The sequence below is a fragment of the Cajanus cajan genome, chromosome 3 (assembly GCF_000230855.2).
Source record: "Cajanus cajan strain Asha chromosome 3, NIPB_CcT2T_4, whole genome shotgun sequence".
Taxonomy (NCBI): domain Eukaryota; kingdom Viridiplantae; phylum Streptophyta; class Magnoliopsida; order Fabales; family Fabaceae; genus Cajanus; species Cajanus cajan.
In genome coordinates, this window is record NC_138519.1 from 9,941,334 (window position 1) to 9,954,231 (window position 12,898).

Genomic DNA, 12,898 nt, shown 5'->3' on the forward strand with positions numbered 1-12,898 from the left:
TAAAATTTTTAGATAAAACTTATGAAAGATTATAAAAGTCTTTTAGACTTTGAGTGTATAATAAATATATATTATTCTAATGACGTGACACGTGAGTAATTAAGCAAATATACTAAGTATCTTTTCTTTCATTTTTTTTTATCTATTAGACATCAAAGTTCGAACTTATATTTTTTCTCATTAATCCCAAATAATTTGGATTAAATTTTTAAATTATAAATTTAATGATAACAAGTAAAACTATCAAATGTGTAGTACTGAGCCAAATTGTAAATGGTAGACTTGACGAATTTTTTACGGACTACTTATTTTACATACTAACATGATTTGTTGAGTGAAGCTAAATTTAAACTTAATTATTTTTTATATGTATTAACATATTTTTACTAAAAATATACACCATATTTTAGTAGACATCATTTTTTAAATTAAAAATATTTAAATTAAGACAGGATACGATTTTATGTCTTCAATTTCTTTTTCTACAAGATAACGGGATCTCTTAATCAATATTCATTATTTTTCTCTATTTTTTTTTTCAACTATAACTATGATACTTATATTTTTCTTTGTTTTCTCTTGAGTATCTAAGATTTTGTGGTTCAAAAGTCATTTTTATTTATTTATGAGAGGACGTGGGTTAGATGTTATGCGCACTTACCAAGCATTATTGCACATAGTTCGTTTGCGGTCTCATTTGCTTCACATGATAATCTCCAAAAACAAAAGACTTCAGAAAGCTTCAACACTTTCTCATTTGAAATTTCAATCCCATCTCCATCAAGGCAACAAACCACTCCCATTTGCACTCAACCACTTTGATCCAAACCCTACAAAAGACAATAAAGCCTATACTCGTTCCGTGATTGTCTTTATACGCTGACTTAAATGTTATTTGGCCCTCGCACATACTTTTCATTACGTTTTCTTGACCTTGACTAATTCAGGTCTTCATCGATCCCTCACAGTTTTTTGAACCTATAAGGATAGATATGTTATAGCACATAGCCACATGCATTTTAGCATCGTAATGGCTCCAAAAACTCTTTTTGGTCTCCTCATCTTTCTCATTCTCCTAGTTTCTTCCACTGCTTTTTCCTTCCAATTCCATGGCTTCAATAACACAAAAAACAATCTCACCCTTGAAGGGGATTCCAAAGTTGTGGAACCCCAAGGCACACTTAAACTCACCGAAAGAGTGAACAATATTTTTGGCCATGCATTCTACAACGAACCCATCAAAATGATTGAGCAAACAAATGCTTCATCACCCCAACCAAAAGTTTCTTCCTTTAGCACATGCTTTGTTTTCTCAATTGTGTCACCAAGCTCAGGCCTTGGTGGCTTTGGTCTTGCCTTCACCATAGCTCCCAAAACCCATTTCCCAGAAGCTGAAGGTGGCCATCTTCTTGGTCTTTTCAACTCTGCTAATGACATGAACGCCTCAAATCATATCTTGGTGGTTGAATTTGATACAGTGAATGGCCACAAAGGTGAATTTGACACTAAAGGAAACCATGTTGGCGTGAACCTAAATGGCATGCTCTCAAGTACAATGGAGCCTGCAGCATACTTTAAAAGAGGCACAAAGGAAGAGTTCAACATGGAGGAGGCTGATGCTGTTTGTGCTTGGATTGAATATGATGGTGAAACAGAAATTTTGAATGTCACAATAGCACCTTTCAAAGAACCTAAACCAAGCAAGCCACTTATATCCGAATTCATTGACATCAAATATGTTATGAGGGAAAACATGTATTTTGGTTTCTCAGCATCAACAGGTAAGATGAAAGCAAGCTCTCATTATATTCTAGGGTGGAGTTTTTCAGTGAATGGAGTAGCTCCTCCACTCAATGTTCCACTCCTTCCAAAGCCACCACCAAAGGAGAAAGATTCATCCTCTTTTCCTTGGGTCAAGGTTGTAATTTCCATCTTGTCTGCTTTGACATTTACCTTGTTGTGTCTTTTATTTCTTGTGACATACAAGAGATACATGAGATTTGAAACACTTGAGGACTGGGAGATGGATTGTCCTCATAGGTTCAATTATAGAGATCTTCACATAGCAACAAAGGGGTTCACAGAGAGCCAGCTGATAGGAGTTGGAGGATTTGGTTCTGTGTACAAAGGTGTATTACCTAGTACAGGATCTGAGGTTGCTGTTAAAAAGATCATGAGAAGTCCAATGCAAGGAATGAGGGAATTTGCAGCTGAGATTGAAAGCTTAGGAAGATTGAGGCACAAGAATTTGGTCAACCTTCAAGGGTGGTGCAAGCACAAGAATGATCTACTCCTAGTGTATGACTACATTCCAAATGGAAGCCTTGACTCTCTCTTGTTCAACAAAAATTTTGCTTTGGATTGGGACAAGAGATTCAACATTCTCAAAGGTGTGGCTGCAGGATTGTTGTATCTTCATGAAGAGTGGGAGAAAGTGGTGATCCATAGAGATGTGAAGTCTAGCAATATTCTAATAGATGGAGACTTCAATGCTCGTTTGGGTGACTTTGGACTAGCGAGGCTTTATAGCCATGAACAAGTGTCACATACAACAAGTGTTGTTGGCACCATAGGGTATATCGCACCAGAGTTAACTAGGACAGGAAAAGCATCTGCAAGCTCTGATGTGTATGCCTTTGGGGTCCTACTCCTTGAAGTGGTGGCTGGAACAAGACCTGTTGAGTCATCAGGTCAGTTTTTGTTGGTGGATTGGATTCTTGAGAATTCCCAACTGGGTCAGATTCTTGAAGTGGTTGATCCTAAGCTAGGTTCAGTTTATGATGAGGAACAAGTGGAGTTGGTGCTCAAACTGGGTCTCTTGTGCACTCAACACAAAGCTGATTATAGACCCTCTATGAAACAATTGACTAGGTACCTAAACTTTGATGACCCTCTTCCTCATACCTCTGAGTGGAGACACTGTGATTCTCAAAGCAGCACAACAAGCTTTGGTTTCTTAGAAGCCATGAATTCGGGTATGATTGCATCATCACAGAGTTTATCCTCCATTGGCAGGAGTACAATGTCAATAGAAGATTGTAGATAGTAAAGAATATTCAATTCTTCGAATTTGTTATACCTTTTAACTATATTCCCTTAATTGTTTGTAAAGTTTTATTTTATGCTTCTCCCATTATCTGGGACTTGGTACAAATTTATCGAACTTGACTTAAAATAGATAATATAATAAGCAAATGATTTTTCTCGTGTTTCACAATATAATTAATTAACTAACATGTTAAGATTATAATAAGTTGGATCGGATTTTGCAATTTTTTTTTCTGCAGTACCTCATCCTCATGTGACATGAGCGTGAAAGGAAGAATTCATTTTTTTTTAATTTTTATACCTATTTTGTACTTGGATTATTGTTGTAGTCTTGCTTAAAGTTAAAAAAAGTTTTCGGAAGGCATAAGGAGTAACCGTTTTGCATGAGTTATATTTTGGTCAAATTCTCTTACATGGCTGTACGTCAGTACGTGTACTAAGAGAGCTTCCACATTTTACAGTTGTTGCACTCGATTCAATCTTCAAGAAACTCTAACCTATAACATATAGATTAAACAGTAAACACTTCTTAATTAATAGAGAAGATAGTTTAAATAATAAAAAGATGGAAGTATGAAAGTTTTAAATTTTAAAGGTAAGTAATTTCTGTTGAGATAATTTCTTTCCTGCCTAGCAGTGTTATCAATAAACATAGCTGTATACCTGAAAGGTAAATAGATATGAACACATATCACAAACATTGCATTAATACTTATCCCTTCTCTTTATTTTATTTCTTTGTCTTGTAATTTGTTATTTCATATTTCACAGATTGTCTAGGTTAGCTGTCATGACTTGGTGCATCATTCCTATTGGCTCCAAGGATCATGGAAATTTTTTTTTCTACTGTCCTATTGTGCTTTTGTCCTGCTGTTTTATTTTTTTTTTTATAGGATATTTTGGCTGAATTGACAGGGACTGGTCCTTATCTTTTGAGCTCTTCTTGTGTATATACCTCTGACTATTCAATGAGAAAGCAAGACAGATTATTAAACCAGTCCTAAAACTTTGTGTTGTTCTTATCGCATATATCTGTAATTTTTTTTCTCTTTTCTCTTTCTGTAGACATCATTTAGCATGGTAGTGTATATGCATTATTTTCCACGGGAAGAGATCCTCTCGAGTGACAAAAGACTTGGATTATCAACTTTGAAAATAAGTTTTTTAAACTTCCACTTCACAAAAAAAAACAATACTATATTGATAAAATTATTGAAAGATTAGGATCTTAGCATGTAATAACGATCAACTTGTTTTTTTTTTTTTTTTTAAAGATAGGAAAGATATTATAAAGATGGTCGCAATGAGGATTAAACCTAAGTTCTCGTGTTTCTAATTACTCCAACTTCTCTCCACCCAATCACTAGGCTCACCTTAGTGATTTTATGAACTTGTTTATTTAATTAAACTTAAGAAAAGTGATTTATTTTTTCAAAAAAAATCTTATATAAGTAGAAGGTTGATTTGTGTTTGGTTATAATTAAATAAAACACTTCTTTAAAAGTAAAAAGGCTGAATATCCCTGGGAGGATCCATTCCCATTTTCGTACATAAATTTAAAGCTAAGTATGAGTATTCCTTGACCGAATTTAACTTTGTCTCAGCCATCTAAAATTTTGAGAGTTATTTAAACTTATCATATATGAAAGAAATTCGATAATATATGAGATAATATCAAGTTAATCCAATTTGCTGACATTCTATGTCTATTTTAATATAGTTAATTAAATCATAAAATTAAATTATTTATGATTACAATAATGTAAATTTATAATATGTATTTTAAGATAAGTAACATTAGTATAAATATAATAAATTATATTATATAAAATATTATCTATAAAGTCCAAAAGTTCCATTATTAATTCAAATATTTTAAAAAATATAAGACAGTAAACTAAATTACGATAACTAGAAGTATAATTAACTCAAACTCATACTCGAAATACATCCAATTTAAATTTAAATTTCGATCCTATCAAAATTAACCTCTAGACAAAGTCAGGTTAGCACGAAATGGATAATTAACTCTCCTTTCTTAACAAAAATAATAATACTGTTATATATATATATATATATAACTAATCAATTCTTATTTATACTTTTCAGGCAAATAATTTCATTTGAAGTTTATATTTTATTATGACTATTAAAATGAAAGCTTTGGTAGTAAAATAATTCTTAAATCTCGTGGTTGCAGTTAGAAGTGTTGGATACTTTTCATTGACTTAAATTTTCTTTTTGGCGTGACCGCGTGAGTGGATCTGTTCAAACTAGCGCAGATAACACCTCACAGCAACAAACAAGCTTATGACTATTTCCAGCACCAATGTTATCATGTTTATCATTATTGTCTTCTTCGTTACCATTACTGCTACTTCATTGCCACTATTATCACCATTTTACAGCTATTCTAAACAATCAGATGAAATAAATTAAACCCGAACACGTTACTGGCTTGCAAGTAAGGCAACTACCATATCACATTTAGTAGAAATTCTATTGACGAACTGACTAAGAGTTGGCATACAAAATACAACCAATGCACATTCTTCAAGTAGGTCACATAACACATAACATTTATATATAATATATATTTTATACACATAAAATAAAGATTGTATGAAGTACCAATGAACAAATCAAAGAACAAGCTCTACCCGTCAAATATCTCCTTTCACGTTTGTACAAGGAATGTAGGCTGATGAACGATGCTTCTTCTGTTTTGAGTTGCGCTGATGCTTGTGCAGATTCGTGGAGCATGGCAACACAGGGCTCTCTATGGCACAAAGCTTATGCTTCATACGCCAAGGGAAGAGAAGTTCCAAGCCACAACCCTTTGGAGAAGAAGCATATGAATGCCTTTTTGACCCCGAGATGTAACACTCTGAATAGCTACAAGTATCACAAACTTTGTCTTCTAAGTTACTAGAAAAATGAAGAGCAGATGATGCAGCCAAAGCAGTGGCATCAGGAAGGAAGCGATTGATCATGTAAGTGGGAGATTGGTATCCATTAGACTCTGCAAGCTTTAACCTCAACCTGTCATTGTTTTCACTATGAGCATCCTCTGATTTCTTTTGGACAATATCTAATGCCTCTGTTAGAGAGAAAACATCCATAGCATCCGAGAAAGAATCATCCTTGTTGACATTGCCATCACAACTACCATCTTGTTGATCATGAAATGCAATATCATCATCATCAGCTTCGGATTCGGCTGCTTCTTTTGGAGGAATCCAGCGGTGGGGAGGTAGTCGTAGGCGAGGCGTGCTGCTGTCTTGGGTGGTGTTATCTCTCCTATCAGTTTCTTTTGGCTTGCCTGGAGCTTTCTCCCATGAAAATGGAACCCTTTCACTTGTATTTTGGATTGCACCTACTGAATTTGATGAGCAAGATGTATCTCCAACAACTGGACTACCAAGACGCCTTGTTGACAAAAGGGGTGCATTCAAGTTTAACTTTCTAGGACGTTTCAAATCCATGGTCTCCAAAACCTCCTCCACCTTATTCTTCTTCTGCTCCCTTGTATAGGGAGAAGCTTCAATAACTAGATCGAGTGAGATAATTTTGTGACAGAAGGTTCAAAAAGTTGGTAATAGAGATATATCACATTTTGCTGGTTGGGTAGAATAAATAACAGCAGTTGGAAATATGGGTATCTCGTGAAAACCATTAAAACAAAAGGGCTTGCTTTATTTTGAGTCACAAGTGCGTTGAAAAGCTCTCCTTCCACGTGGGAAGACTTCAGAGAATCAAGGAGCCAGAACTCACAGGAAAATGCAGGGCATTGTAACGTTTCATGCACAGCCCCACATTCAATTAGGTATTAGAAGAGGGCTGTAGATGCACTACAAAAGGAAAAAAGGACTAATGTTGAAAGATCAAGTAATACCTATGCATCTTCCTCTCAATACACATGCGTTTTACATGGTCAATAACATTTTAATAGGTGATGTTAAGTTTTAAAACAATATAAAATATCCGCACACCAGTAATAATGAAAAATAAATTTAAGGGAAAACACATAAAGATGAATTAAGCAGATGTAATCTTCGAAAGTTGTATAACTAGTTATGGATATAGCTTCTCTCCAAAAAAAACTCATCATGAATATACTTTAAAAGGGTCGTCATGGAAAATTGTGTTTATACAACAGAGAAAAGTGGAAAATGTTATAACACAATGTGAATTGGCAATTGCTCGGCCAAAAATATAATGTTATAACAAATTGGTTTTCATGTACATGTTTTGTCTAACTAGTAACTCATCACCAATTTGCTGGTGTGGCATACTCGAGCATAGCAGCAGCAGTTTTCTGTACTACTTGACCATACTCAGACAAAAACACAAGTCATTACATATATTTACAAGCTATCCTGCTCCCTCTACTTCCTCTTTGGTTTCAATCCAAGTGATTTGACCTTTCTAATCTTCCTTTTCCCTTGTGTAGTTGCACTCTCCACACGGCCAGCTGAAAGATATAGACCATGCCGTTTCTGGAGACAAAATCTAACAGATAAATGACATTGATGATTACTGGACCTTCATGTGTAAAAAAAGTACAGGTTGGCAAAAATAGGCTTGTCCCCATCGGGAACACTAGGAAAACATGATTTTTTTTTTTAAATATCTGATTGTCACTATTCTCTTATTTGCTCCCGTGCTTTACTACAAAGATCAAGAATCTCAATATGACTAGGATCAAGACAAAGAGCTGCTTCACAGTCCCGGATTGCCGAAACAAAATCTCCCATTGAATCATAAAATGCCGCTCGAAGATGCAATAGTTGTAGATCTGGCTTAAAATCAATGGCTCTTGAAAGCTCTGCTATTGCCTCAGCTTCCTTATGATCATCCATTAAAACTGATAGGCAGAGTCAGAAGTTGATAAGCTTTGTGAATGCAGACACATTGCAGCAACAGGTTTCATAGGTTCAAATATAGAGTTCATATTTCTCTATCAAGATGCTTACAGCAAACAAAAGTATTTCAGCATGAACCAAGACCACAAATCAGAACACAAGCTTACAAAGCTACAAGGATAAGTACAAACTCGAGATCTCACATCATAACTGATCACTCTTCTTGATAAAGATAAAACAAACCCAAACAAACATGTACCCGATAATAATGTATGATTTGATAGGCTTGTTATCAACAGAAAACCTATGAACAGCCCTGATATTCTTTCAACATTTAAAGCAACAATGATCAATTTCTACTGCATAAATGTGCAAGATCCACAATTCATTATTTCCAGCAATACCTTTTGTAATAGGATGTTTCTGGGTAACTGCATGATTAATGCCACAAATTCAGACAAGGAGTATTTATTTAAATGATATGGGTTGTCATGATGAACATTAGCTGGGGTATATAAATAGGCAAATGAAGAAAGCAGAAACATAGAAGCATTGATTTTTCCCGCAGCTATGTTACATAGTAAATTGAAGGAAAGTTATCAACTATTATTCTTTTCATGGAAAACCAAAATATCAGTCTTTGAAGTTAAGCTAAAAACCAGCATATAGGAAAATTTCAGGACAAAAACATCTTCGAAGATTGTACCTCTATCCAAGATGGTGATAAAACCATCTATAGCTATAAAAAATGCATCCAAAAATATTTGAAACACAAATGGCTTGCAAATTATAATCACAACTACAGTTCCCCTCCCTTACCATCACGAATAATCAAGAGAAAACAGAGGATAATAGAACCACTTATATGAGACTCACCTGCTGCCCTATATCTATAAGGATAAGTCCTTAGAGGATCCAATTGGGATGCCATACTAAGATCACTCTTTGCCATGTCACGGTCACAATATTCTGAACGCTTCTCATATGCTGATGCATTACTCCGGGCCTTTTCTATTAGCTTTGTCATCTCATCATATGCTGCTTTGCGGTGGTTTTTAAGATGATATACACGTGCCAACCCCTGATGTGCTCGTGTATGCTTGATGTTGAGTGCATTCATGTAGCAGTCAGCAGCAAGGTCCAGTTTGTCACAGTCAACATAGACACTCCCTAGATTATTTAGTGCCTATAATTTAAAAGAATAATAAATATAAACATACAACTTCAGCACTGATATCAACATAACATGTTTAATCCAAAACATAACACTCACTTGTCCTTTCCGAAGACCATCTGAAGGGCATCTAAGTGCTTCCTCCAAGAGATGAATCACATACTTCGAAGACTCTGAATCAAGATTTGAGTCAGCTAATGCATAAGCTTTGAGAAAGTAAGCTTCAAATGATCTTTGAATAGATATAGATTCCTCAGCCTTCGCTAATGCTTCTTCACGATGACCAGTGTCATACAATATCCATCCTTCATAGACAAGCCTTTCATGGTCAGAAGATGAATGATTTCTAGCCAGCCGCAAACTACGCATGGCAGCCTTTGGACAATTCAACCTGCAAGATTCAGGAAAATCAACACCCATAATAATCAAGCTCCAGCATTGAAATGAACCAGAACTGAGACAAATTAGCTATCCTAAGTTGATAACAATCTGGTAACAACACTTACTAAAAAACAACAAAAGAAAAGTACATAACTAAACAAGATAGAATTAGTAATAAAACACACCCAACCAGTTTTTCAAAGTACTTATCAGGTTGCATTCATTCTGAAGGCAGTGAAGATACAATAACAATTGAAAGTCACATCCAGGACAAAAACTTACATAACTATACATAAAATGTAGGTAGCTTTTGGGATATTACATGATAAATACTTCAATTTTGATCCTGGCCAGTAGGCCCGGTATACAATATAAATGTTTTACTGTTTCATTTTTTGCCATAGTTTGCTTAGATTGATAGAACATATGACAATTTTCTCTAATTTTGACATAATACAGTGTCACAGTAAACTGGTTTGTTTAGCAGCAAATAGAGACATGAATTCCATGCAGATAAACAGCTAGTTAAAAATAAAAATCAACAAAACATTTTTTGCCAGGTTTCAATATTATTCTTCTCACTGATAATAGTGAAAGTAAAAAACCACCCACAATAGACAATTCTTTCAGAGCATTCTTGCATGGGGAAAAGTATGAAGGAAAACTATAATCAACATCAGAACTCACTAATGTAAGAAGGTATAACTGAATTAATGTAGGGATTGCACTCACCGTAGCAAAAGGAGAGATTGCCGAAAGCGTAAAAGACTTTTCCCTGGGTCATTTGTTAACATCTGGTGTACAACAGCTAAAGAACCAATATCATCAACAGAGGACCATCGGTCATACAACTGCATCCAGCAATCAGCCTGACTCCACTGTTGAACAACAGGACGAAGAAGTTCTACCAAGTGATCACCATGCATATGCCCATAGAACATCATATAATTTGGATCCAACGTCAAAATAGCCCGGACATCCCTGAGGGCTCCTTCGTAATCCTCCATGGCAATCAAGAACCAAGCTCTCAATTCAAGGCAATCAGGAGAAACCTTGAAACCGATTATCTTATTGATTTCTGCAATGGCAGGTTCAATGTTGTTCTCCTGCAGGTAAGAAACAGCCCGGAATTTATAAGGAAAGGAAAGAGTTGGATCTAACTCAGTTGCAGACATCAAATCCATCATTTTCTCCTTCCCAACACAATACAAAGCCCTTTCCTGATACATCCAGCCAACTGGTTTATGATCAGAAATAAGTGAATTCATCAACTTATATGCCGAATATGTGTGACCACGCTTATATTTGGCCCTTGCAACTCCCACTAAAGAATAAACATGCCCTGCCTCCACCGCTGCCTCAAACCAATGTTGCGCATCTTTGTATTCTTTTCTCTCAAGCATAACAACACCCAATTGGTGAAATGCAACTTGCTTCTCCCAACCATCCTTTGCACACTCCACCAGCCTCTCCAGCAGCATCACGGTTGTGTTCGACCTCATCTCTTCCTCCATCGCAATCTGACTCAAAAAATAATACAACACAAACGACGCGTGGCCCACCTGAGCCAGCCTATCCCTACCCTCAGGACTACAAAACATCTTGACAACACTCGTACACTGCATTGAACCGGGGAGCTCCCGGAGAAACAACTGCAAGCAAGCAGCCACCAGCAGGTACGCGGTCTCCTCTAGTCCATACTCAACAAGCATCAAGGCATCCTCCATGTCACAAACCAGCGACGCCAAATACGCATCACAAGCCTGCTTCATCTCCTCGCAACAAAACCGGTTCGCCAAAGACAGCAACTCCAAAACAACCTTGGGCTCCAAATGCCTCAAACTCTTACTCCTACTAAACACCTCAGCAGCCCTGACTGCCTCAACAGAAAAACAATTCTGCGAAAAATTTATCTTCTCCCTCCGGGATTCTATGAATCCACCATACAACATTGTCTTAAAAGGCCTCGAAAGTGAGGCCATATTGAACCTATTACACCTAATCTCATCATCACCAATACAAAACGACATGTCACCACCATCCTCCTCTTCCACCTCATCCTCAGACGAGGTGGAGCATTGCTCATCATTCTCTATTGTCATCTCATAATCATCCCCTGCGCGTGCATGCGTGCACGCGCAGGGATCATACACTGACTCCGGCTCATAACCTGGAGCCAGTGTAGCGCGGGGGCATTCAAGGTTGCGCCCGCTGCAGTCCATCGAGGACGAGCCGATGAGCTCGTCCTCGCGGCGCTCGTAGCGCAGCCAGGCGGCGAGCACGACCTTGGCGTGCACGTCGACGGCGTGCTGGCGGGCGGAGCGGAGGCTGCGGCGGAAGAGCTTGGGGTCGGAAAGGCCGCGGAAGACGGCGCATTGCTCGAGGAAAGCATCGGAGCGGTCGAATTGCGGGCGGTCCTCGATGCGGCGGTGGACGGCGGCGAGGGTTCCGACGAAGTCAACCGACATGAGGGAGAGATCAATTTTGGGCTCGAGGAGGTCGGTGATGGGGAGGCCGTAGGGGAGGAGGGAGCCGGCGTCGGAGAGGACAACCTCGGGGGGCGGCGTGAACGTGGGAGGAAGGAAGGTCCGGTTGGATTTGGTCCGGAGGGCCTGGGCTCTCATGTGTTCGTGGAGTTGTTGGAGGAGCTTCTCCCCGATGCCGGAGCCGGTGGTGGTGGTGGCGGAGGGGTTGATGGCGTAGACCTGAGTACCCTTGCAACCGTCGATGATGTTCATACTGCGCATTGTGGCGAAGATGTTGTGTTGCATTTTCTGAAAAATGAATTAATAAAAAAAGAAAAAAGAAAAAAGAAAAAAAGAATCCTAAGGTGGAGGCATTAAGGGGAGAAAGGAAGGAAATGTGTTGATTGGGGATTTTCCTATTTCCCCCTTCCTTGGTGGGTTTGTTAATTTCGAGGGAAATGGGGGAAGCACAAAATAGGGAAGGTGAGAGCGATGGAGGAGTTGCGTTGAGGTGGAGACGGAGGTGGCCCTTCAATCTTCAAACGCCCACCCTCTCTCTCTTTTTCTCTCTGCCTCTCTCTCTCTCTCTCTATTTTTTCTGATTTTTTTTTTATTCTAAATATATGGATTTCCCACTTTTTTCTCTCTGCCTTTGCTATTTCTCTCTAATATTAATATCTATTAATTTTAAACACATTCAATCTCGATTCAGCTCCAAAACTTGGACAAGGTAATACTTGACAAAATAAATGACGTGGATTTCGTAAGTTACTTTTTTTACTATAATTATCTTAAAACTTAAAACTTAAAAGTCTTGTCTATAGTATTTTTAATTAGTTCACATTATTAAAAAGATTAAGACTAACATTGCAAAATTATTAAAGCCTTGATATTTTGAATTTGTTTGTTTAATTTTTTCCCTTAAAATTGTATTTTAGTGGACAATAATACTTTCAATATTATGT

The 12,898-nt window shown here is 37.3% G+C and overlaps 3 protein-coding genes across 4 annotated transcripts; 1 reads left to right on the forward strand and 2 right to left on the reverse strand.

Annotated features, from left to right (window-relative positions):
• The first annotated feature begins 559 nt into the window (after window positions 1–559).
• LOC109815831 (putative L-type lectin-domain containing receptor kinase VI.1) lies at window positions 560–3,086 on the forward strand. Its single transcript, XM_020380642.3, has one exon. It carries the CDS (start codon window positions 1,013–1,015, stop codon window positions 3,044–3,046), a length of 2,034 nt encoding a protein of 677 aa, XP_020236231.3. The 5' UTR covers window positions 560–1,012; the 3' UTR covers window positions 3,047–3,086.
• A 2,625-nt stretch (window positions 3,087–5,711) lies between these two features.
• On the reverse strand, window positions 5,712–6,533 carry LOC109815840 (uncharacterized). Its single transcript, XM_020380650.3, has one exon. The coding sequence runs from the start codon at window positions 6,531–6,533 to the stop codon at window positions 5,712–5,714; it is 822 nt and encodes a 273-aa protein (XP_020236239.1).
• Window positions 6,534–7,236: 703 nt separating this feature from the next.
• ETO1 (tetratricopeptide repeat (TPR)-containing protein) lies at window positions 7,237–12,548 on the reverse strand. 2 transcript variants are annotated; one of them, XM_020380634.3, is made up of 4 exons: window positions 10,201–12,544; window positions 9,187–9,478; window positions 8,790–9,099; window positions 7,237–7,915 (listed from the first exon to the last, which is right to left on the reverse strand). In XM_020380634.3, exons 1-4 carry the CDS (start codon window positions 12,237–12,239, stop codon window positions 7,692–7,694), a joined length of 2,865 nt encoding a protein of 954 aa, XP_020236223.1. In that variant the 5' UTR covers window positions 12,240–12,544; the 3' UTR covers window positions 7,237–7,691. The 2 variants fall into 2 exon arrangements, with proteins under 2 accessions (XP_020236223.1, XP_029130706.1); XM_029274873.2 differs by having other exon boundaries at window positions 7,895–8,019; window positions 10,201–12,548.
• Window positions 12,549–12,898: the final 350 nt, after the last annotated feature.